The 25,705-nt window shown below is 44.2% G+C and overlaps 2 protein-coding genes across 10 annotated transcripts in view; one reads left to right on the forward strand and one right to left on the reverse strand.

The window, feature by feature from the left end:
- The window catches only part of LOC119557217 (mucin-2), a 115,597-nt gene extending 97,229 nt beyond the window's left edge, over positions 1-18,368 (reverse strand). For 3 of the 5 annotated variants that reach the window (XR_005220055.1, XR_005220056.1, XM_037869883.1), the window contains exons 1-2: positions 17,767-18,367; positions 2,482-2,519 (exon numbers count right to left, since the gene is read on the reverse strand). The gene's annotated coding sequence lies outside the window, so the exon portion shown is untranslated. Of the gene's footprint in view, positions 1-2,481; positions 2,520-17,766 lie in introns of all 5 variants that reach the window. The other 2 variants (XM_037869882.1, XM_037869881.1) reach the window with 1 other exon arrangement.
- LOC119557222 (broad-complex core protein) overlaps positions 7,146-25,705 on the forward strand; it is a 49,873-nt gene continuing 31,313 nt past the window's right edge. For 2 of the 5 annotated variants that reach the window (XM_037869894.1, XM_037869893.1), the window contains exons 1-2: positions 7,146-7,849; positions 24,142-24,745. In XM_037869894.1, coding sequence (XP_037725822.1) covers positions 24,560-24,745 — 186 coding nt within the window. In that variant the 5' untranslated portion in view covers positions 7,146-7,849; positions 24,142-24,559. The remainder of the gene's footprint in view (positions 7,850-24,141; positions 24,746-25,705) is intronic. The other 3 variants (XM_037869895.1, XM_037869896.1, XM_037869892.1) reach the window with 3 other exon arrangements.

The following is a 25,705-nucleotide window of genomic DNA, read 5'->3' on the forward strand; positions in this document are numbered from 1 at the left end:
CGGATGAACGCTGAGATCTTGGAAACTATGAGAGCTAGGCTATTGAGATTTGGCGTGCAGATTCCTGAGCTTCTTACGCAGCGCAAGTTTGTTTCAGTAGAGTGCCACGCCCACTTTTACGCCCACAAACCGCCCAAAACTGTTGGTCCTACAGTTTTGATGCTAGAATAAAAATTTTAACTGAAATGTATTGTTCTCATCAATACCTATCGATTGACTTAAAAAAAAGTTTGCCACGCCCACTTTATCGCCCACAAACCGCCCCCAAACTTCAAAAAATCGTAAATATGAACGTGGATATCTCGGAAACTATCAAAGATATAGAATCAGGATTTCAGATTTAGATTCCGAACCTTTGTACGCAGCGCAATTTTGATACGCGAATATGCCACGCCCACTCTAACGCCCACAAACCGCCCAAGCCTGTGGCGCCCACAATTTTCATGCTAGATACAAAATTTTAACTGAACTGTATCGGTCTCGTCAATACCTATCGATTGACCAAAAAAAAAATTTTCCACGCCCACCCTAACGCCCATAACGCTTAAATCTGTCTACCGCCGGTAGGTGGCGCATTTCAGTCTTGCTTTGCTGCTTGCTTATTTCCATTTCCCTTTGGTCCCTTTAGCTGAGTAACGGGTATCTGATAGTCGAGGCACTCGACTATAGCGTTCTTTCTTGTTTTTTATTTAATAGCTTAAGCTTCGTTTTAAACCCCGAATATCTCCAAAATCCCCAAGAAATGCCAAACAAAACTGCATTAGCATCAACATATCATACCAATACTCTGATATTTTAAAAAAGAATTTCTTTCTATAAGATCTATCGCACACCCATTAAAAACAATGTTCTTATATTTCGATTGTTTAGTATGGTACAGTTTCTTGGGTATAGTCCTAGAACTCCCAATGCACTCTCTTTACGAGGAGATCCCATGTGATATGTGCCCATATAATAAAAAGAAAAGGGGATATTTATAAGCCTTTTTTTTATAGCTGAAGTTTCATTTTTAACCCCGAATATCTCAAAAGCCCTAAGAAATGCCAAATAAAACTGCTTAAAAAGCGTTTTAAATATATCATACCAATACTCAGATGTTTTGAAGAAGAATTTCTTTTTTTAAGATCTTTCGCACATCCGTTAAAACCAAGTTATAATATTTAGATCCCTTATTATGGTACAGTTTATTGGGTAAATTCCAAAACTAGATATAGTTTTGTTTTCAGCCCATCTTATAATTGTAGTTTTTTTTGCGTACGATCTTTAGTGACATGATGTATACTTCCCCTAAAGAAAATTCCCCGTTGCCAACCTATTCGCTGGGAAAATGTTAAATTATTTGGCATCGAGTGGGGAATGGGCAGGGGGAGGGCAAAGGATGTCGCGGGGAAACGCACAAATTAAAAAATAAGCTTCGCAGCGCCGCTGCCAAAAGTGGGCGGTGGGCGGTGGGTGGTGTTGTATAGGCAGGGGGTAAGGGTACTCTTCATCTGCACGCACCACAACGCACTTTTCCACAAATACATTTGCAATTTATGTACCTTTTTGGCTGCGACGCGCGAAATAATAAAAAGGGAGCACCGCATACAAGCACAGCTCACACACACACACACACACATAAGCGCGTAGGCAGTTGGAAAATGTTCTATATGGTTACATATTCATATGTGCTCATATGTGCGAGTGCGAGTGGGAGCGAGAGGAAGCGAGTTTACATAAGCCCCACCAAAAGCGAACGCAACTTTTTCCAGTCCGCGGGTAAGTGGGTGGGGCAGGGGTTAGCTCAACTTTCTTTGCATACTTTCTGGCGTACATGTATGCACCCCCCAAAAACGATACGATCCGATCCCTTCGAGGGTATTTCCCATTCGGTTTTCCGCTGTCGCCTCCGTTTCCCGCACGTTTCCCATCGTTTTTTACGTTGTCGTTTTGTAGTTGTTTTTGGCAATTAACCAAAAGTGGTGGTACCCTCCCCAGCCCCTTCCCACTGGTTTTCACCCCCACCCCTGCTGTCACACGCATGCTTTTTGGGAGCCCATTCCCCCTCCCCCCCTTTCGAACAACCCCCCTCCACACTCGACACTCCTCTATCACCCACTTGAAAATTTTTTAAATATTTTTAACTGCCGCGCTCCACTCGCTCTGTTTGGTTAATATTTTTCCTGTCGGTGTATGTGTGTGTGTGTGAGTAAGTGTGTGTTTGTGTTTGTGGGGGTGTCTAGTGTTTGCCACCACCACCCCCCCTCCCCTTCCCCACCACCCCCCACCGCATATGCGTAATATATTAACCAAAAAACAAAAAGAAAAAGAGAGAAAAACAAAGGCCCCCAAAAAGTAGGTGGAGCAACAAATTTCAGCTCGCTTCTGACACTTGAAGCTTACTCTTTGGCTCTTTGACAATTATATGTATATATAGGCATTAACCATATACACATAGTTCTGTGTGGCCTGGCACATAATTAATAATTGGCTACAACTTACCAATACAGAAAGTATTATGAACTTATTTCCGCCAAGTGCTGAAAGAGAAAAAGAAAATACTATGATTATTCGATCGATTGATAGATCATTTTATAGATATTAATATAATATGTTCACTTGACCTTGGCCAAAACCCACTAACCGAGTTCTTTTCCACTTGTTTCTTTCAGCCTAAAAAAAAAACCCAACTCTGATCGCAGGTGAGTACCATAAAAATTGTATAATCGGGCTCAAGGGGTCATGGGGATCAAACCCTAGAGCCTTATGAGCCCATAGAATAACCAAAGGGTGGGCAATTGTCTTATAGTAAGCTCGAATGCGATAGGCAAAGCCCAAATGACAAACGTGCATGTGAGGGATGGCTCACAGATACTCACACACACACACATACGCACCCCTGACGGGACACACACACAAGCTCCAGCTATTCCTATTGGCTAATTACTGCGAACCGAAAACTCACTCCCCCTCCTTGCCACTCAAAAATAATCTGCATATATGTGTGTGTGTGTGTGTGCCCCTGTGGGTGTGTGCGTCTGTGTGCGTTATTTAAAGCAAGTCTAGCAAAATATGCTGAAACTTTGGGCCAAAAACGAAGAAGAAGACGAGCCCAAAAAACGAGGCACCTACCACCCACAGCAGTTCGCCTCTGTGTACGTAACGCGAAAATCTAAATTATACTATATGCAGCAAACAACAGAACATCCAACCGAACAACCAACCAACAAACATAGACAACCGCCAGAAGCTCTAGCCGTAAGTCTATCTTCGTATCTGTGTATCTTGTGTAAGTAAGTGTGCATGTGTGTCTGGCTGCATGCCGATAAACGAGGAATCCGTCTTCTAAGATTTTAATGCAGCTACAAGAGAACAGCGAGAAAGCACACACACACTCGGAACAAAAAATTGGTCCTATATTTAGACCGAAGAGAATGTGTTTAGAAAAGGTAGGTACTAGTATTCAATTTCTGAAATCCCGAAAATCTTCTCTAATTAATTGAAATGAAATAATATTTACATAGGAACCCAAGTTTCTATCCTACACAAAGAAAAAAATGTCCTTGGCTTAATTTAAGGAACTATGGACTAAGGCTTGCTATACCTATTTATATTAAAGGACCATACATATTTACATATGGATTAAAATTGGGTTTAAACTTATTTTTAATCATTTTAGTCATTTAATATTTAGGTCCATGTATAGCCATGTTAAGCCGTTTCTAGGCCAGTGTTCCTTAGATTAAAGTCAATGCACTAAAATCAAGGCATTTTTTTCTAAGTGTATTTTTTTCAATACCAAGAACAGCATTTAATAAATTAATAATGAATATTTTTGGGGAATATTATATAAATCACAAATTTAGCAATCATGATGAATAGATGATGAGAGATAGATTAACCAAAGATAATCCCTACGGTATTTTCCGTTTCTGCGAATGTCGATCCTAAGCGACGGATTATTTGATTTAAAAAAAAGATCTATAATCCTTATTTACTGTCCCTGAAATTCAGCTTTTATATCCCTATTTTATGATAAATATAGCTTGGCTATTTTGGGGGCTCCTTTTGTTTTTTGAGTGCAGGAGCAAAGCTTGGCGCGCGCCACATGCAGCTTAAATAATTTGTCGCATTTGCCGGCTGCCTAGATGCTTTCTTTCCCTTTCCACTTTCTACTTTCCTAACCCGAATGGGGAGGCCATCCACAGCCACATCCACATCCACATCCACCCATTTCCCATTCACAAGGAACTACGCGAAACTACAACGAAGACGTCAACATTCACATCCTTATCCTTATCCAGCTTCCTTTGCTCCCTCTCTCTCTCTCTCGCTCGCTCGCTCTCTCTCTCTCTCTTGTACCCCGAAAAAGGAGCCAAAAGATGGAGAGCAAGGAAAAAAAGAATACTTCGGGCGCACTTGTTGGCATCCCATTGCCATTGCCATCGTCGTCGTTTGCTTTTCGTCTAAGAGCACTGTCGAAAAAGAGAATCTCATAGCATACTTCTTAGGGGGGGGTGCTGCCCCCCAACTACCCCCTCAGCACCCCCAAGCCAGGGGTGTCCTTGCAGGAGGGGTGCGTCCTGCGTCGAGGCGCTACTGGTGGGTACTTTACTTGATGATTATGGCGACGATAATGATGATTGGAATGGCTTTGATGGCGTTGAAAATGAAGATTGCGTGTAGTAGATTTGCTCTGCTGCTGCTGCTTCTTCTTCTTCTTCGACTGCCCGCTGCTTGTGTGTGTGTGTGTGTGTGTGTGTGCTTTAGTGTTTTTGTGTGCCTTATCCTTGTATATGTATATGTGTGTGTGTGTGTTTAGAGGGGGCGGCTTATGGGTAATGCGTCCAACTACACACTATCAGCATTTGATTTTATTACGCTCATTTGTATGTACGTAGTTTGCCGGGTTTACCTCACCTTCTAGGATTTTTATTTTTTTGTTAGAAGGGGGGGGGGGGTGTTATTATATAGCCGGGCGGTCGGTCATTCCGAGCAACAGGATGATGGCTGGCCGAGTGATTCAAGTGCTCCTTTGCTCAACTTTGACCTCCTGCGGCAGCATCTTCGTCTTTGTCGACTTTTGCCGGCTGACTTTATTTTTGCCCCGAATCACGCCAAAACTCAGACTGAATGGTAAATGGGGAATGGGAGCCTGCCGTTCAGTTCGGTTTCAGCCCGGCCAACATTCGGTTCCAGCCGAAATCGCCCAGCGTCTTGGGCAGTTAGTAACCGTTAAGACGTCGTGGCTGCCTAGTCGCGTGTCCTTCGCTCTCGCCCGTCTCTCTTTTTTAGTTGCCGTTTATGTTTGTGTCTCGACATTCTCATTCGCATTCCCATTCTGGCCGGCATTTGCAAGCAACAAGAAGGTAAAAGGAGATCTGTGAGATCGGCGATCCAAAAGATACTTCCCCTTCTGTAGCTCTCAACCCCTCTCTCTTACTCTCTCTCCCTCTATCTTCCGTTATATCTCCCAAAAACGTTGCATACTTTTTCGGTGCGGGGGGGGCGGTAAATACTAGAGCGAGCGAGATGGCCAGCGAGTAACGCCTGAGCGGGACAGAGCCAAAAGATAACAAATTAAAATTTAAAAAACGGCTCTCCTCACACACGCACGCAGTCACGCTCTTCAGCTCACCCACACACACACACACACACGCAGGGCATCCTTTTTTATTCGCTTGGTTATTTTTGTGCGTCGATTTCCCCTTTCGACGGCGGTGGGCGGTGGGCGGTGGGCGTAGTAGCGCTCGTAGTTCTCCTTTATGCACGTGTGTGTGTGTGTGTGTGTGAGAGTCCTTTTTATTTTCGTGCTTTACAAATTTTTGTATTTTTTATTTTGTCGCTTCGTCGTTTCGTCCTGTTTCGCTGGCAATTTCTTTTTTTTGCGCGCGCTCCGCTCTCGTGTCGTCGTGTAAACGCGTTTTTTAAATTTCCCACTGCTGCCGGCATCGCACGGGGGTTGTTTGTGTGTGTGCTGTGTGTTCTGTGTGTTCTGTGTGTTGTGCTTGTGTGCGGGAGAGGGAGAGGGGGAGGGGGAGAGGGTGGAGGGGTGGGCGCAGCATGCAGTGGGGTTGGTTGCGGATGGATTTTTTCCACCGCCACACACACACACGCTGACTCTTTTTTCCTGCCGCCGCTGCCGCCGCCGCTGCTTCTTCTTACTCTCCTCTCCCCTCCCCCCCTTACCATTTTCCTTTTCTCCCGCTTGATTCTTTTTTCTACTTTTTGTTTCAGCTGCTCTCCGCTTGCTGCGCTGCTGCCGCTTTTGGTTTTTAGCATTTTTCGTTCGTTTTTCGCATTTTTGTTTTGTTTCTGATTTTCCTTTTTCCCAGGCTCTGCCTACGCGGGCTGCGCAGTCGCTGCCTCTGCCAGCGTCGCAGTCGCATCCTTTTTTTTTTCGTACCGCCACACGCAGAAAAAAAGAGCAAACTTCGTTCTATCCGCGTGTGTGTGTGTGTGTGTGTGTGTGCGTGTGTCTCTCGCTGGCTGTGTGTGCTGGTGTGTGTGAATAGTTGTTGCTGCCCCTGGTGGGCGGTGGCTGCTGCAGGGGGCGTGGGTGGGGGGTGGCAAGCCAGCGAAATGAGTAATGAGTGTTTAGTACGTTGTTTGGCGGGTGATTTTTATGGCAGCGCTGCGGCAGAGCCAGCTGAGGGGGGGAGAGGGGGTGGTAAAGGGGGGGCCCAGGGGGGAGCTTCACCGGACAGTCCAATAATCCAAAGGTCCAGTGCAGCAGCAGCAGCAGATGGTAGCGATGGAGTGCAGGCAGCGGACAAAATCGTAGCATAGCATTTAGGGCTATCTAATTGGAATCCTTGCCTTACCAATCGCCAAACCCTCGCTCTCTCCAAGTGCCTCTGTGTGTGTGTGTGTGTGCTGGTGTATCTGCTCCTGTAATGACTTCAATTGTGTGCTAAACTTTCTATTCCACGGTCGCGCAGATATATTCCGGCCCAGCCAGCCAGCCAGCCAGCCAGCCAGCCAGCCAGCATCATCATCACAACTTGGGCACCAAAACAAAGCTACGTCGGCTTCGCTGCCACCGCTGCCGTCGCATCCTTCCACTTTTTTGCGTCCTGCAACGACTTCGTGCTGCCTTCGGCTGGCTTCGGCCGCTCCTGGCGGCTTGGTCCTGGCTGCCGACCGCTGCCTCTGCCGCCGCCGACGTCGCTGCCGGCGTTCGCTACTTGGACTTCAATCGAGTTGGGTTTTTAAAAATAACGTTAGTTGCTGTTTGTTGCTCATTACGTGCGCGTGCTGCGACGCGAAACCAAAAAACCCAAAAATCAGCCACCAACGGAAACGGAAACTGAAAACTCACAACTCAAAAATCCACAAACTCCCAACTGACGTTCCATCATTGATTCCCACAATCAGATATCAGAAATCAGAAAAGACACTCAAAGATAACCGAACTCTGTAGTTCTGTAGTTTTTTTTTTTTACTTGTTAAAAGTGCTAGTTAATCCCGGGGAATTTTTGGAATTTCCAACGTTTTGTAACGCGCCGATTGTTGATTGTTTTCATTTTTGTTTTGGTGAACCGCAGAGATGGCAAGTTGTGCAATAAATCGCATCTAGAATAACCAGAAATCAAAGTGAAGAAGTAATAGGAACACACACAAGGCCACAAAAGTGATAAAACAGCCGATCCGAGAACAAAAATTTGAAAAAGTTAAGAATCAAAGTAAATACAATCTGATGAGGCAAGCGAATTGAAAGGCGACCAACCGCAACCCAAGAAACCCTGACAAACTCTGTCCCAGTGAAAGTGAGAGTGTTTCGAGAGTTCCCAGAGCTCCAGAGTTCCGGATCGCCGCAACAGGAGGCGATGCACCTGTCACAGCCCGAGGATCACTCGCCCACAGACATGTAAGTGGAGTCATGTTTTCGGGGCTATGATATGATCTTGAACAATCAAGAAACCCAAGGGTTACGTTCTCAGTGTGTTGTTTTCCGACCTTGTGGGCGAAGCTTCCAAACTCCCCGTTTGATTTGATTTTAACCTATGGCATTCCCATATTATTGCCATCATCCATATTCATTGTGCCACCAACTTGCTTCTCTCATCTTAATCTATTTATTCACTGATCTTTTAAGTCAGTGCCTTCTCCAAATGCTCAGAATTTATATTTAATTCATAATGCTATAAAAAAAACACATAAATTTTTGTTTTTAATGGAATTTCCCAGTGAGCCAATCTTTATATTTCATGGATTGGCCTAGTTAGGTGTTACTACATTTTTATAGAAAATATTTAGAAATCTAGAAAACTAATAGAAATTGTTTAATGATCTTCGAAATCAAAGTCTGCTCTGTATGCGAAAGATTCTGTGTACAGACTTAATTTCAATAGGTTAAAACCAATGAAAATATATTTTTGTTTTGTATTTAATCTTTTCACGCATGACAATCTTTATTTTTCTAAAAATAAATCAACTTTTAAAAATAATGAAGACTTCTTCAGTGATTTTTCAAATTAGAGTCTCCTCTGTATGCATTGGATCTTCAAAATATATTAAATTCACAAGATGTACATTAAAAACTTAACCAAATATTTGATATTTATTTAATATACGAGTTCAAATTCAAATCAACAAGACAATCGGGGTCTTTTTTATGTTTACATTTCCGCGTTTGCCTTATCATAATAATACTATTAAGGGCTAAAATTAGTGAGTTACTAATTTTTTTTAATTCAATATTCTGAGATCTCAAAAACTATTGGAGCTAGAGCTTATTATTTCAAAAATTGGCTCCGGCTACTTCTTCATTGAAGTTCTGTGAAATTTACATATTTTGAAGGTGGGAAAATTTGATTCGTTTTTAAAAACATAGGGTTACAAAATATTTATCAATATATTTTAAATATATTTTCAATATATTGGCAAATTAAAGATATGGTTAAAAAGTTATAATTTTGTTGTCACATCTTTTCCATTTAAAAAAAAAACATTTACAATCAATTACGCTAGTTCAAAATTCGTACTTCTATAATTTCCCATTACTCTGTGCATACATTCTTATTAGTATTACTCCATTATTAAATGGTCTCTTGTTATGGTTGGTATGGCCAGGATTTTCTCATGATTTCCATCACAAAGTTGAAAGACAATCAAACTTCGTTGCTTTTATAAGTTCATCTCGCAAAACTTCGCATTATTGCTGAATGGCCTTGTGCACTTGCCTATTTTCGCATGCCAATGGTATAAAAATGGGATCATTCCTTTATCCATTATTTAGATTGTTTGCATTTCTCTCTCGCGATACGATCGAACATTCCTCACTCGTCGCTTCGCATTTAGTATTTCGTATTTTATATTCTGAAATGGCACTGGATCGACTGAGTGGCGTTCGTTGAACTCGATCAAAGCTTTCGTCTTGTAAACACTGGGTGTTTCAGGGCGATCCGAACCGATCTCTAACGCGTTTCCGTCATTGACCTCCTCGCATATTACGTATACGTTTGAGGAGCTACTAGAGAGAGGGAGAGATAGAGATAGAGAGAGCGGGATGACGAGTGCGTGAGCGGTACCGACTGGGTGACTAACCCACTGCAGTGTCAATTAGAACAAACGGCGACAAGTTCAATGCGATCATTTCGCCTTCGCAGTCGCAGTTCGCAGTCGCTTTTTTCTGTTTTCAGTTTCAGTTTCAGTTTTCTGTTTTCTGTTTTTTGCCTGCTAACTGCCGCCTTCGACGTCGACGTTACGCCGAGAGGTTGTTGTCGAGGTCTCCGTTTCCAGCACCTAGAGGTTAATGCCGGTTGTAATTGCAAAGCACCCAATTGCAATCCCAATCCCAATCCCGAACCCCATCCCAAGCCCAATCCCCGAACCCAAAACCCAAAGCCAACTACCAACCACCAAACAAACCAGCGTATCTTAGAGATACAGTGTTCCCTGGCCGCGCAACTCTCCTTTTTTTCCCGGCTAATCTGTGACTCGGTGACATTTGCGGTGATCTTGAAACAGCCATAAACCGAACTGCCTCTCGCAGTCGCCGCAATAAAGACATTATAGATACATATGAATAGTACGTGTATGAATCGGCAAGAGGTCACTGCAGACAGAAAACAACATTAAAAACAATTCTTGAAAAATGCTAGCCTAAGTGCGAGACCAGCAGAATTAAAAAATCAAAATCGCCACGCATGAATCTAAAAGAAAAACCAAAAAAAAAACCCAAAAAAAACTTTAAAAACCCCAAAAAAGAAAAAAAAAGCCCACAAAGCGACAACAACATGAGGATGCAGCAGTAAAATAAAAACGCAGCAAAAACAATGAACAGAAACTCAAAAAAAAAAAAAAAAAATGGGCAAACAAGATGCAAGTGGCAACAAGTTTCTCAGTCTCAGTTGCTCAGTTTCTCCTCAGGGCCAGCAAATCTTCGCTCCGCAGTCTTCGCTCTGCAGTCTTCAGTCTTCAGTGCGTGCTAAAAGGGTCGCAGGGTGGAAGGGAAAGGGAAAGGGAAGACGAAAGGCAAGGGAATCTGGGTTATGGCAAACAGGGGGACCCACAGCCAGAGCCATGTAATAAAATGCGGTAATGGTAACCAAAATATTAAACAAGTCTTCGGCAACATCAGCAGAAATTGCAGCTTTTCAGAAGGGCCTGAAAACAAATGCGAAAACAGGCCGACTCTTGAAAGAGTTTCTGACTTTGGTTTTTGGGCTACACTTTCAATTGGAACCTCTAAAGAAATGGGGGAGGGTAGGGGAGGGGGTTGCAATGGGGGTTACGAGCCGAAGATGCACGACGTCGTCTTTTTTTTCCCCCGCCTGAACTGATAAACGCTACGATCGCGAATTTGTGTGCATGTTGTATCTTTCTTGCTTTTAGAGTTACATAGGGCGTACAGCGAAAGTTCCCGGTTCCCTTTCCCCAAACCCCAAACCCCTTCTTTCTCTATCTCCCCCTATATTTACAGCAGCCCAAACATATTGCCATTTCCAATTATATTTGTGTGTGTGTGGGCGGCGCTCGTTGATTCGCTCGGCGACGACAACTTTGCCATTCATTTCCACCGAATTTTTTGGTCGCCCTGGTGTGACAATGAATAAACAAAACTTCTAAATGGGCAATACCAGAAAATACGAATGCAAAATGGTGCAAAAAATGAATAAAACAACAACAGGGGGGGAAAAAAAAGAGACAACGTAATACAACACATATAGAACCCCCGAAAAAAAACGCAATTTTCGGACGCTTTCGGCTTCGCTGCCGTCGTCGCATGCGCAGAAATTTAGCTCGTTTTTTTTGGGCGACTGCGCTGCAAACTGCGCTGTAAACTGCAGCGATCGGTTCGCGGATCGCAGATCGCTGCTGTCGACGTCGCTGCACTCCAAAAAAAAAAAACCGAAAGAAGCGCACACACAATCGCACACGAGAAGTATATAACACAAAAAAAAAAAAAAACGGCGAGCAAAAGGCAAAAAACGTATAAAAAGTAAAAAGCAAAAATGCAAAAAGCGAATGAAACATACAGGCGGCATTAAGTATACACACACGCACACACTCTCCCAGGGAATTCTCTGATTCAATTGGGCAGGCACACACACAGGCACACTCTCAAACACACTCACCAACACAACAACACAACAACACACCAACACACACACACGCACACCGGCAGAGGGCAGCGGCACAAGCCCAACACATTTAACTGCATTTTTTCGGAACTCAGTTGAGCTTTTTAATTCGATCGGTTCAGTTACTAAAGTTAGTTCAGCCTAAACGCACAATTTCAATTTCCATTTCTAAATTTGAGCTCGAATTGAATAGCATTAGTGCAGCGCACCATCTTCTACAACCCTAAAGAGATACCATCCCACACACGAGGATTTGGACAGTCCTTTCAATATTTTTTTGTGTGTTTTTTTATCAAGTGCACATCCCCATTAGACCCCAAGAGACCCTTAAAAGACAAGGCACCCAAGTGCTCTAAAAAAAAAACCATACCGTGCTCGAATCGCGCGCGTTTTGCATCCAAAGAATCTGACCTAAAATCAGGATCGAAGAAAGCGGAAGAAAGTGGAAGAAAGCCAGCCCCAAGTATAATTCTCAAGTGAATAATCAGTGTGCCTATGGAGCGCCGCCATGAGCGAGGATGCGCCTTCTGACCGAGGTCACAGAAACAGCCGCCAGGTAAGGGTCACCGTTACCGTTTCCCCAAATCTTCTACGGAAGAATCAACGGGAGAATCCCTTCTGAGATTCAAAAAATTTGGGGGGCGGGGAGAGATCCACATAGATACACACTGAAATTTGATTCGGATTCGCCATAAGAAGGACATTTGACTCATACGATGCAGCTGCTCTCCTTGGCTGCCCCTCATTAGCACTTTGATGGAGAGTCAGAAGAGCCATCCCCCCCCTCCTCCCCACTCATTCTTTTTAGCCTTCGCAAAATTTTCGGTGCATCTGCATACAAAGACACAACCTTACAGATACAGATGCACTGCAGGAAGCAGGGCACAGCACAGTAGCCTCTTTCTACCTCTTTCTACCCCATCCCTTCTTCAATTCTCCGCTGCATTGTTCGTCTTCTCCGCCATTCTTCGCTTCTTCGGCTGCAGTCAGTCGGAATCGGAATCGAAATCGGAATCGGTATGGGAATCGGGATCGGTATGGGGTATCGGTACGGGGTATCGGTACGGGGTATCGGCATCGGAGTGAGACGCTTCGTGAAGCTCACGGCCAAGGCAAAGGCAATGGCAAAAGGCAGGGCAGCTGAGGATCTGCACTCGGCTCCGCTCACGAAGGCCAGTTGAGCAGCAGGGTTCGGGAAAGATCGAAAAGCCAGACTGCAGTTTGCTGTTCAGCGTCGCACTGAGCAAACGTCGTGTGGCAGCTCATCGCAAATTGTTAACTGCGAACTGCAAACTGCAAGCTGCAAATTTACAAATTAAGATCCGTACATCGTTCGCGCAAAGTGCAAGAAGCGCGCTGAATTCGCAAGTTCACATAATAATATCCGCATACGCATCCGCATTCGCATCCGCATCTGGAAACAGCTTGCGCTTCCACACCCATTTTTGTTGTTCGCTTCGATTCATTTTTTTTTTGTTCTGTTAATGTTACTCGTTATATATAATATATATGTATGTAGTCTCCTCATCCTTGTTGCAACCCACTCAGGCCTAGTCTTCTGAATTCAATTGGAATCAGAATCGGAAACGGGTATCAGGAACTCTCAGGATTAGCTCTATGACAGGTAAGTCACGTGAGGTCCCGCTGCAACTTTCGCTTTCGGTGGGGGGTATGTAGCACTAGGTAACTCTGGAAATGGGACAACAAGAACAACAACAACGGGGGCCAAATGGCCAGACAGGCACGCACTGAAGCGGTTCGCTTGGGGACCCTAATCCCCCAACTCTTTTATCTCAACCCCCCCCCCCTTGGTTTTTTTTTTCTTCTGTTGTGTTAGTTGTTAGGGCGACCGAGACCGAGACCCAGACGAGTCACTCAAACGACAACAACACTCCATCTCTATCCCTATCCACATACCATCCCCATCCCCATCCCCATCCCCACCCCTATACCATTCCTATTATCAAGCATTCCCCATCTGCAAGCCACAAAGACCGGTACCCATACACTCACACGTGCACACAGACACACACACACACACAAACACACACACACAGCAAGGTGACGTAATGGCAACTACTCCACTAACACATTTTTCTGCATTCCTGCAACGGCGAGGGAGAAGAAGAAGAAGAAGCGGTGGGGGCGTGGCGGGGTGGGAAAGTCGCGCGACGAGAGAAAAACTGAATGAAAATTGCAGGCAGCCAACGAAGCGTGCCTAGCAAAAAAGGAAGAGCGAAAAAAAAAAAACATAAAAAGCGACAGAAACTAGAGACGTAGTCAGAGAGCCAGACTACGAAAACGATGGGTGGGGAGGGGGGATTGAGGTTTGGAGGGGGGGTTCAGAGGGTACAGGGTGTTCGGAGGGTATGGGGGGCACACACGTGGGACGTGCTGTGGAGCTCGGGATGCGAATGTGGTGGATGTGGATGCTAGGAAAAACAGAAGAGGAGATGGAGGAGACTCGCCAAAGTGGTGGCCCCGACTAGACGCTGTCTGCGTGCTGTTTGGATGGTTGGCATTGGTATTAGGGTATCTGTGTGTGTGTTAGCCATCTGTGTGTGCGACTGGCCGACATTCAAGGTTGACGGGGCATAACTTGTTGTTGCCCCTGCTGCTGCTGCTACTGCTGCTGCTGCTGCAATTGTTGCTGACACACAGATTGCAAATGCAACGCAGTTTCTGCGTTACAGTTTCTGGAACTTTATGAGTAACAGTTAGGTCACAGGACTTCCGTCCCTATATGACACATATATGTATATGTATACATCTACTGTTACTGTTAATCAAAGGGCAATTAGAGAACTCCAGAGCAGACTGGGGAACTTAGCAAGCAACAGTAGCACCACTTCCGTTAGCCTTGGGGCCCAATCAACTGGAATCAACTGGAAACGGCGGCCAATTGAGAGTCGCACACACAAGTGGACAAAGCAGCAGCAGCAGAGCTCCATAGAGTTTTGAGTTTTGAGTTCCCAGTTCCAAGTTCCCAGTCCTCAAGTCCCGTGACATGAGTCATGTTCTAGCACAGAGCACTTGTTTGGCTGCACCACACCACAGTCGCAAATGCATCCGTCGTCAGACAGGCGCAATAACAAATGGGGATCACGATCATCATCATCACAATCGTGATCATGATCATGATCACCACAATCGGCGTTACGATGATGCCATTCAAGGCCGCCGCAAATTGTGAGGAGTAAGGAGTTGCAAAACAAACACAGAAGACAGCCAGAGCTACAACTACAGCTACAGGAGAATTGAAAGCGAAAGCGAAGACGCAACAGAAAGACAGACAGACAGACAGAGACAGAGACAAAGTGCATAGTTATCGCTATAGACATATAGATATATATATATACACACATTGGGGCGAGTTCCCAAGTTCTCGGAAACGGTTACTCCAAGGCCAAAAGACGGATAGACAAACAAATGGCACAGGCACAAAGGCTAGGAGATAACTCTTCTCCATTCTCCACTCTGCAGTCTTTTCCCTCTGTCTCCTTCTTTGTCATTCTCCAATCTCCTTTCTTCTCCCACTTGCTTCTGCTCCATTCGCGATGTTTCTATTTCTGCCCAGGCACAGATACAGCAGACACAGGAGACCCTGCACTCAGAGAAGAATTGACCCTGAAATTTGGAAAATCTTTTTTTAATTCTTCTAATTGAATCTTGAAATCACAAGAACTACTATCTTCCTTACGGGTTTATAAATGGATACAGCAGACACAGGAGACCCTGCACTCAGAGAAGAATTGACCCTGAAATTTGGAAAATCTTTTTTTAATTCTTCTAATTGAATCTTGAAATCACAAGAACTACTATCTTCCTTACGGGTTTATAAATGGATACAGCAGACACAGGAGACCCTGCACTCAGAGAAGAATTGACCCTGAAATTTGGAAAATCTTTTTTTAATTCTTCTAATTGAATCTTGAAATCACAAGAACTACTGTCTTCCTTACGGGTTTATAAATGGATACAGCAGACACAGGAGACCCTGCACTCAGAGAAGAATTGGCCCTGAAATTTGGAAAATCTTTTTTTAATTCTTCTAATTGAATCTTGAAATCACAAGAACTACTATCTTCCTTACGGGTTTATAAATGGTTTATATTTAAGAAGGGGAAATATTTATGTTTTTAAAACCGCCTACAATTTGTTTTCCGAGTGTGCAATTCTTCACTTCAATTCTTCTGCATTCTGCACTGGAACTCCCCTTTCTTCTGCTGCCGCTCTCTTTTTTTTTTGCTTCTTCTTCCTGCTCTGCTGGCTCAGTCAGTCAGTTGGTCATGAGTGTCATGTTCATGTTCATAGTTGTGGGGGACTAGGACGTCCCGGGGAATGGGTTCGGGAATGGGTAGTAGGGGTATGGGAATGGGCTTCTTCTTCGATGCACTGCCAATCCGATAGCTGGTTAATTTTTTCGTTTATTTCCTGCACTTTCGTTGACAACTTTGGGTTTTTCACTTGTGCACTCTGTTGTTTTCTTGTTTCACTTTTTTTTTTTTTCAACTGAAGAGGTTCTCAGCTTTCATGGAAGGGGAGGGGGGGTCGAGACACCGAGGGTCGTCTCTTCTTATATAAACCGTTATAGCTGGGACTTTTCTTTTTTCTTGGGCTATGACACGGGTAACCCGAGACCGTCTCGGCTTAACGGTAAATGTGATAAACAGTGACAATGGCCGTGACTGTGATGGTTCCCCGGTCTAACCCCATAGAAACCCCCCTCTCCCCCGGCCATGGATGGCCCCCCTTGCAGACTGCAGAAAAAAAAGGAACGGAGTAGAAAAGCGCTGCGAATAATGGGCACAAAAAAAGTAAATGTGTACACTCGGTGAGCCAGATGCGCATTGAAACCCCCTCCCCCACACACACACACACACTTGCACCCAACAATGCATTGACATTCAGTATCCACAGAAGCAACAAGCAGAAAGAACGGCAAAGATCAACGGCCAAGAAATTTGCCAGTCCCGAAAAATACACAAAACTTGGGGCACACACATGTGTGCATTTTTATTTTTTCGTTTTTTTTTGTTCGTATTGCAGAGCCTAAAAATAATGCCCCCTGTCGCACCCCTTTTCAGCCGCCCCCTCTCCACCCTTGCTTTTCCCGCTGGAAACGAAGCTCGCACACACGAGGCCATCCGATCTCAGCCGATCCCAGCCGAATCGAGAATGTGGGGAGCAGGAAGGGGGTGAGAATGGGAAATGGGAATATGGCAACAGGAAGAGGGAGTCGGAGAGGAAGAGAATGGTAGCGGGAGCGGGGAGCCCTAGCTCTCTCGCGCAGTTGTGGCGAGCACATTTTTTTTATCTAATAACCTTGTGCAATGTTATTAAACCCCAAAAGTTTCTTAACCTCAGCGCGACGTCGGCAGCGACGCTAGCTGCAGAGCAGAGAGCAGCTTTTTGATGAGAAATGCTAATACATTGCAGCGTGCCCATGTATGTGTATGTACATGTATGTGTGTCAATTGATCGCGAGTGTGCGTATGTGTGTATGTGTGCCACATTGCGCAAAATGGTCTATAAAATTAATGAGCTGGCCACGCACATACATATGTACACACATATCTACATGCACATTCGCACATACAAAGGCCTACTATGTAAACGCATCGCCATATCAATATGTATGTATGTGCGATGGGAATGGAAATGGCAATGGAAATGGAATGGAAAAAGCAAACAAGCTAAATCCCATGTAATGCGAATTAAATTGTGTGCGTGGAAAGAGAGAGAGAGAGAGAGGGGGGAGAAGGGGAGCTGACTTTCGCTTTGCATTCGCTTTTCCTTCTTTTCGATAGGCTTTTGTATTGCATTTTATTCACCGTTTTTTCCCACTCCTCTTTGGCGACTGCTTCCTTTTACATTATTAGTGCGCGATTTGCAAGAAAGAAAAAAATATACATATATATAAAAACACACTTTGCACTTGAGTTTTTGCGAATTTTATTTGCTGCGCTGGCAACTTAGAAGACCCCTATTCCTATTCGTAAAAAACGATATAACAAAAGCAGTTACGTTGCAGTAATTCTGCCAACTCAACTTCCAGTCGTTCCCATGTTTTCTCATTTTAAACGGTAAACGGGAGAGGGCTCGAGAGAGAGAGGGGTGATAGAGAGGGATAGCGGGATAGAGGCAAAATGCAAATTTCCAATTTTGGAAGGGCAGCAGAAATGGCGCAGTTACTTACAGTGATCTCCCGATAGACAGTCACCAGATCCAGATAGAGATGCGCATACATATTCCATTTCAGAGGTGAATGCACCCATTTATTACACTCATTATTGTGTACGCATGTATGTATGTGTGCGAGCGACGCGGATGTCCCGCTAGAGAGCGAATTTCGCATTTGTTTGTTATTTTCGTACGCTTTTGCAATTTGCAGTTCAACGTTCATTAGAGCGGCGGCGGCGGCAGCGGGCCAATAACTGATTGCCCTTTGGCGGCGAGGGGGGTGGTGGGTTTACTGCACTTATCGGTTATCGGGCAACGCGAAAAGCTTCTCGCGATAATGGACAACAGACGCCGTCACACTTTTTTGGAGTTGCACGAAGCCCAAAAAACGAAATGATACCGCTTTCGGTTATTCTGTGGGCGGGGGTTCAAAGACCCCAATGACAGAGGCAAATATCACAGCGCGCACAAAATCCACAATCACTTAACTTACTTCCCCTTCCTTTTTTATCACTTTTTCTTTTCCAAGAAACGGGACACATTAAAAAAAAAATAGATGGTAACAACTCCAAAATCCGTGGAGGGATGGTATGGGCTCCAATGCGATTTGCGAACTAAACGAAACTAACCGACGCTGGAAAATGAACTCGCGATCTAGCGCAAAACTATTCGCATTCCCATACGCTCTCGCGGCCTTTCCATTTGATTTGACTCAAAGAGCAGCAATTCGAAACTTACATGGCCTAGTGCTACCCATTGCTCTATGAGGGGAAGGGGTATGCTCAACTAAGTCGGATTTCATTTTGATTTAGGTATACATACATATATTGGCATTGGAATAAAATCCGCTACGTATTTGAAAAGTTTATAGATCGTTAGTTTTATCCTTATATTGTAATGTATGTAATTTCTTTATAAACAGTCAACTATTTTCGTGGATTAACGGGTATCTCCCAGTCGTGCATCCCCACTATAGTGTTTTTTCTTGTTTTTCCACTAGAGAGCTAGAGAGAGCGCTAGCAAAAGCGCTCAAATAGAAACTAGCTGGGAATAGAAATAGTTGAGTGAGTGAGAGAGCGACAGAGAGAGAGAGAGCGGGTGCTCTTTGGCTTACTTCCAGTTGGGAAGCCGAAACTGGAAATTCACATGCAGTTACATATACACATATGTGGGTGGCAGGCGGATGCTGCATTGCTCTCTGTCTAGCACTATTGCAGATCCACCTCTCTTGATCACCCACTCAGTCTTACACTCACATGCTCATGCTCTCCCACTCTCTGGTGATATTTTTTTTGTATTATTTATTTGAAGCTTTTTCGACTTTGGCTGGCGAATTTGCGAATTTGTGCGGGGTAAACGACCGAATGTCCGACAAGCGATGACTAGGTTAAGGTGAAGGTCAAATTAGCAAAAATGCAAAACAACTAAGCGCAAGAGAGGCGGAGACGACTCAAAAAAAAAAAGAGAGAGGGAGAGCGGCGACGACGAAGCTGACGGCGCAGTCGCAGCGCACTAACAATAGAAATCAACTTTGTCAGCGGGAATGTTGTTGGAAGTGGGAGGGGGGAAGGGGATGGCATAGCAGAGCCAAAACAAAACAAAAGAAATGAAAAGGCGGCGCAGGCAGCAAAAGCCCAAAGAGGAGGAGGAAGAAGAAGAACCTGAAGCGTAGACAAAAGTGGTTAGGCTCTTGTATGTTTTTTTTTTAGATTTGTGGAATGGAATAGGCATGGGCATGGGCATGCCTTTCCAGACAGGCGAGAGGGGCGAGGGGCCGGCTCTTCTTCTTCGTCTGTCTGGTGCGATCCTCTTCCTCCTCCTGGAAGGCTGGAAGGAAGGGGAGGCGGAAAGGAAGAGAGTGTGCTGTTTCTGTTTGAGAGTGTTTGTCCGCACGCTTCAACACCATTGCAAAAATGGCGAGCTTTCTAATGCGCTCTCATTCTTTAGCCCTCTCTCTCTCTCTCGCACTCTCTATTATGCGCAACTAGCTAGGCAGCGCAGCCGGCAGCAGCCGAGGCAGCGGCAGCAGCAGAGGCGATTGAATTGGACGAGACCTTGAACTTGGACTCAGTTTACGAGTTGAAGAATTGGGTTTTGCTTTTGTTTTGAATGGCTATCGCGCTCTCCCTCTCTCTCTCTCTTCCACTGGGTGCTAACTGTTCTACTTCTATGTACATACATGCATATGTATTGGCACCTCCTCTCTTTCCCTCTAATTGCTTACAATTAGCCTAATGGGCTAATTAACACGCATTAATCAGGTGCCCTACAGGTTCGGTTACCCAAAGTACATACATGCGAATGTGTGTGTGTGGGGCAATGCAAATGCAAATGGAAATGACCCGTTATGGGGGCGGTGGGTAGCGTTTGCCGTTTACCGTTTGCGTCTAGCATTTGTCTAGCCACACACACACACCGATGCACCCTGTGCAATGCACTCGTTGTAAAGCTCTCCTTGCTTAACATCCATACACCCACCCACCCACTCTCTCTCTCTCTCTCTCTCTCTGCTAGTTTTTACACAGAACTTTCGCTTTCACTACTACTCTCTGCTCTCTGCGTGTGTGTTTGTGTGTGTGTGTTTGTTGGCCGTTAGATTTTACATTTGGCCGGCATTCGGTGCTTGGAAAAGCGGAAAAGGGGGGGAAAAAAAAGGGGAAGGTATTTGCAATGTGTGCGATTTGCCATGTGGAAATGTGATGTGGGCGCCACAGCGTCTAGCCGGCAACAAGTGGAAAGTGGAGAGTGGAAATGTGGAAGGGGCAGAGGTTTAGAAGGAGGAGGAAAAGCAGGAAAATGGGGGACAAGTGCCTGTGGACTGACCTTGTTTAATGCTTTGCAAGCTGTCGTAGACCAACTTGTCACGCGCCATCCCTCTCGCTCTTTCTAGGAAAAGGCAAATACATATGTACATATGCACACATAACTAACTCAAGTAACCTTGAAAATAGAAACCGCACACACACACACACTTGGCGACAACGATAGGAGCAAAAAGCAAAGCAAAATCCAGAAGAAATAAGCAAACTTTTGCGGCCAAACACAATAGAAAGAGAAAGCAAAGGAGGGGGAGCCGAAGGGGACGGCAGAGCGAGGGGCGACAAACAAGTTTGCGAGGGTGGTGCAGGAGATATGGCACGCCAATCTGATCCAATCGGATCGTCACACACACACACACAAATACTTCTATTTTCGCACTCGCGCATTATACAATTTAGTTTCCAACTGAACAAACTACTATACTCACACTCTGGGCTGCTCTATCTAATCGCGTTCGCTGCTGCTCTTTTGGCTTTTTTATTCATTTCTTATTTTTTTTTATTAGCTATACAGCGCAGTCAGCCAAATAATTGCTTTTATTTAAACTCGCACACACATACAGGCTCATTTTTTGGGAGTGCCAAAAAAACGACTGCAACGAATTTTGACTTTTTCTAGAACTATTTTAGAGAGCGGAAAAGAGACAGCAACAGAGAGATAGAGAGAGAGAGAGAGCGAGAGATGGCTAGCGAAATGCGGCAAACAAAATTTAATAATAATACGGCCACAAAGGCAGCAACAACAAAAATGTAGTATTTAGCCTTGAAAGTTCGTAAGCACTACGGGTAGAACTCACACACACACACGTACATACATATACAGCCAAGATCTCTCGACTATAATATGCAGAAATAATAAAAAAAGTAAACGGGAGAAAATTTTGCCAAGTGTATATAAGGCTAGGTTCTTTTTTTCTATTAGTTAAAAATACAAAGCGATGGGTTTCTTTTTATTTTATGGGTTTTTCCAAGGAATTTTATTTGATTTTTTTTTGAGGGGGACTTTCTTCTATTCTTTCTCTATAATTATTAGTTAGTTATTAGTCAGCCGGCGGCAGCGCTGCGACTGCGACGCGCCTGCTTAGTTCTATGCACAAAAATTCAACACTAAAGAGAGAGAGAGAGGGAGAGGGAGAGCAAAAGAGCAAAAGAGCCGAAAACCAAACACAGAGATCGGGAATATAAAAAATTCGGCATTCGCCGCTGGACTTTTTGTGCAAAAAATGCTTTTTTTCGCAGCAGGCGTGCGTGTGTGTGTGTGCTGCGTCTGGGAATTCTACATTCTAATACGATCTCCTGCTCTCCTTGCTCTCTCTCGCTCTCTTTCTGTCCTTTTGGGCAGGCCCGCTGCTCCCGCTATCGCCATCCCTGTCCAATCCTTTCGATCGAAAAGGCGATTCCGTTGCGACAACAGAGCGTGCGCGCAATCGCCGCTCTCTCCCGGCTAGTGCCATCTCGCTCTGGCCAACATCCAGACGGTAGAGAACGCACACACAGACATAGATTGCCAAAAATTTTTTGGGGAATAGTGTGTTTTTTTTTGGTTTATTCGCCTGCCTAATGCGCTTTTTGTGTGCCGTCGATGTTGGCAGAGGCAGAGGCAGAGGCAGCGGCAGCGGCAGAGGCAGCGACTGAGACTGGCACGGCACTCTCTTCTTCTTTAGCGCGAATTCAGTTGAGTTTCTACGCTTGCAATCACCAAACGCAACAAACACTAAATACACGGGAAACGGCAAACACGGACACGGACTATCCAACCAAAAAGCCAAAATAACCACAAATAGCCGAAGATACTTAAGATACATCCCACAGATATCCGCAAATCCGCAAGCGGATGATCCTGGAACCGCCCTCGCGCTCGGTAATACCGAGCTCGGCTCCCAAAGCCATGATATCGGCAGTCCAAGATAGTTTAGTTTAGTCATCGGTTCGGTTCGTTCGGTCGGTCGCTCCCCCGAAATCGCTTCGTTTTAAGTTCGGTTCGGATCTCGGTTCTTGGTTCTCCTCCAGAACTTCCAGTCTCCAGTCTCCAGATTCTCAGCTTTCCAGCCTCCTAGCTAGCGCTAACTAACGGTTCATCCTCGCCGCGTCTCTGTGTGTGTGTGTGTGTGTATGACCAAAATTTTTTATATATTTTGTTGAGTGCTTTATAAGTAAAAAAAAAAAAAAGAAAGAGAAATTGCGTATACGAGAAATTGCGTATACGCCAGCAGAATAGTTTAACACCCAAAATATCGTAAAATTCAGAATTACCACAATCCCAAAGTTTGCAAATTGAAAGAGCAGCTGAAAAGCTTGAAATATGCCCCACAGCAGGGCATCGGGTTCCAAACAGAGCGCCAGGTGGAGAAAGGTGAGCCTTCCAGTTGCAATTTGAAGAATCGGTGGGAATGGGAATTGGAATGGGAATGGGAATAAGACTGGAATATGGGTAATGGGAATGGGAATTGGAATGGGAATGGGAATGGGAATCAGAATGGAAATGGGATGACGATATCATAGCGAGGGGTGCTATTTTTGTGCGGACACATCACTCATACGTATCAGCGTATTGTGGGTTTGCGCTCGTCAAACCATACATACATACATATAAAAACAGAAAAAGTGCAGCGCACACCCGGCGGACTTATCTAATAGTTTTCACTTTCAATGTCGGGCGAAAGCTCTGCCGCTGTTGCTGAATCGCTTATCGCAACCTTCGCAATTCGCAATTCGCATTTCGCATTTCGCAAACCATTTGGCGAGAGCGGGACGCAAGACATGCGAGTGAGAACAAAATAAAGAGAGAGAGCCCCCGAAAGTTTTCTGTATTCAAATTAAATTTTTTTTTTGGATTTTATGATTTTTTTTTTAAATTTTTTTTTGCTTGCCTTTTCTGCAAGATGTCCAGATGGGAACAGAGCGCGGAACAGGGAACAGGCCAACTGTTCCCCGACCCCTGTGTTCCCACCCATACAAGTGTTCTTGGTATATTCGCATTTGTTATAATTCGCATTTTTTCATCACTTTTTTTTGTTCACTCCTCCCATTTGCGATGCGTTGGCTTTTTTCACTAAGTTTTTTATGGTTTTATTTTTTATTGGTTTTTTTTTTGTTGTTTTTCAGCGGTTCTGCACTCGTTATAAATTTTTTGCTTGTGCTGCTGCTTCTACTTGTGCTGCTTCTTCTACTTCTGCGAGTGCTAATTGTCGTCTTGATAGTTTATTTAATTTTGATTCGCCGTGTGACATAGAAATGGCTTTTTGCTGCTGCGTCGTCGCCGTGGTTGACATTTTAAACTGCATTTGTTAACAATTTTTAAACATTTCGCATAGTTGCAAGCGAAACAGCAGCAGAACAGGCCAAAAAAAAACGCAAAAGCGAGCAAAAAAGACGACCGTTGCAAAGCAGAAACAAATGCACAACTTTCAGCTAGCACGGCACAAATTCGTAAAAAAAAATGATATACTTTATATATGTAGCATAACCAAGGCGAACTCTGAACTGCAATGAACCTGAAAAAGCGGGGGGGCTTTTCTGTTCTCAAACTCAAATTCTAATTGTTTGCTCTTCTGCTTTCTTTTCGCTTGCAGTTAAGTAATCATTAGTGAATACAACACAATACAACAATCATCCAAGGAATCAGCAAATACTATTCAGTAAAAAAAAACAACCGAAAACAGAAGGGAAAAGGATCAATAGGAGGGCCACAGCGCTTTCTCCACTCCTTTTATCGGTGGGCCAGGCCGCCAAAAAGCCGTCAAAATACGAAAGAAGGTGACCTCGAAGAAGGCCAGCGTTGTGTCGGTTGACGACGATCACAACAACAACAACAATAACAACAACGACCACAACGCTCGGCAGCCCACAACAACAACCACAAGCACACCCACACCAACGGCAACACCAACACCCCCCACACCTGTCGAACTGCAGCCGGTACCAGAAGCAGCATACCAATACCAATACCAGAATAATCAGATCCTAAACCAGAAAACGCAATCCATCGAAATGGACGACACACAGCACTTTTGCCTACGCTGGAACAACTACCAGAGCAGCATAACCTCGGCCTTCGAGAATCTGCGGGACGACGAGGCCTTCGTGGACGTAACCCTCGCCTGCGAGGGGCGCAGCATCAAGGCCCACCGCGTCGTCCTCTCCGCCTGCAGTCCCTACTTCCGCGAGCTGCTCAAGGTGAGTGCTAATCTCTAATTAATAATCTCTTAAGGCCATATAGACGGGCACTCGGGCTCCCAACGAAAAGAAAGTATAATGAAAACATCGAAATTAAAGTTATTATAATAGCTTTCAAGTGGAGAATACATAGGTATTAGAACCCTTATCGAAACTAGATACTTGGATACTTGATATAAAACAATCCTGCATACATATATGTACACTCCATATAACAAGACGTTCTTACCTTATCAAAAATAGGTTTTACTGCACTGTATTAGAACTCCCATCGAAATTAGATACTTAGATACTTGATATTAAAGAACCCTATATATGTACATATATGTACACTCCATATAACATGACGCATATACCATATCAAAAATATGTTTTACTGCTCTATTATAACATAGGTATTAAAAGCCAAGTGGAAAATAATCAGGGATTCCAATTGCCAGGGAGCTAAGATTCTTTCTAGCAATACTTAAAATGATGTTTTAAACGGATTGCATATCAAAAGAAAAATATAAACCATCCCTATAGCGAACAAAGTGGAAAAACCAGTAGAGAGGGTTAAAAGATAATGATATTATTCAAAACACAAGCAAAGGGCTTTATAATGCTTCCCTTTTGGATGAAAAAACAAAATAAAACGTTTCGACCCAAAACTTTCCTCATTTTTTGTCTGTAGAATGTATGATCTATATGCTGAAAATGTGGATGTGATTTTCGTGGAACAAATTGTATGGATTCTGGTGTTTTTTTTTTGCGTAAATACTTTCGCAATTGCATTAACACATTTACAGTTACAGCGATGGCAGCAATCTGCGTGCTAGGCTGTATGTGTGACCTACTTAGCACCCATTGCAAATTTCTCCCTCTTTCTTTCTTTTGAGATCTTCGTTTTTATCTCTGTTTTTGCACACACACATTTAGTACGTATGTATGTATCTACATATGCAGCAGCCAGTTCCAGTA

The sequence above is a fragment of the Drosophila subpulchrella genome, chromosome X (assembly GCF_014743375.2).
Source record: "Drosophila subpulchrella strain 33 F10 #4 breed RU33 chromosome X, RU_Dsub_v1.1 Primary Assembly, whole genome shotgun sequence".
Classification (NCBI taxonomy): Eukaryota; Metazoa; Arthropoda; class Insecta; order Diptera; family Drosophilidae; genus Drosophila; species Drosophila subpulchrella.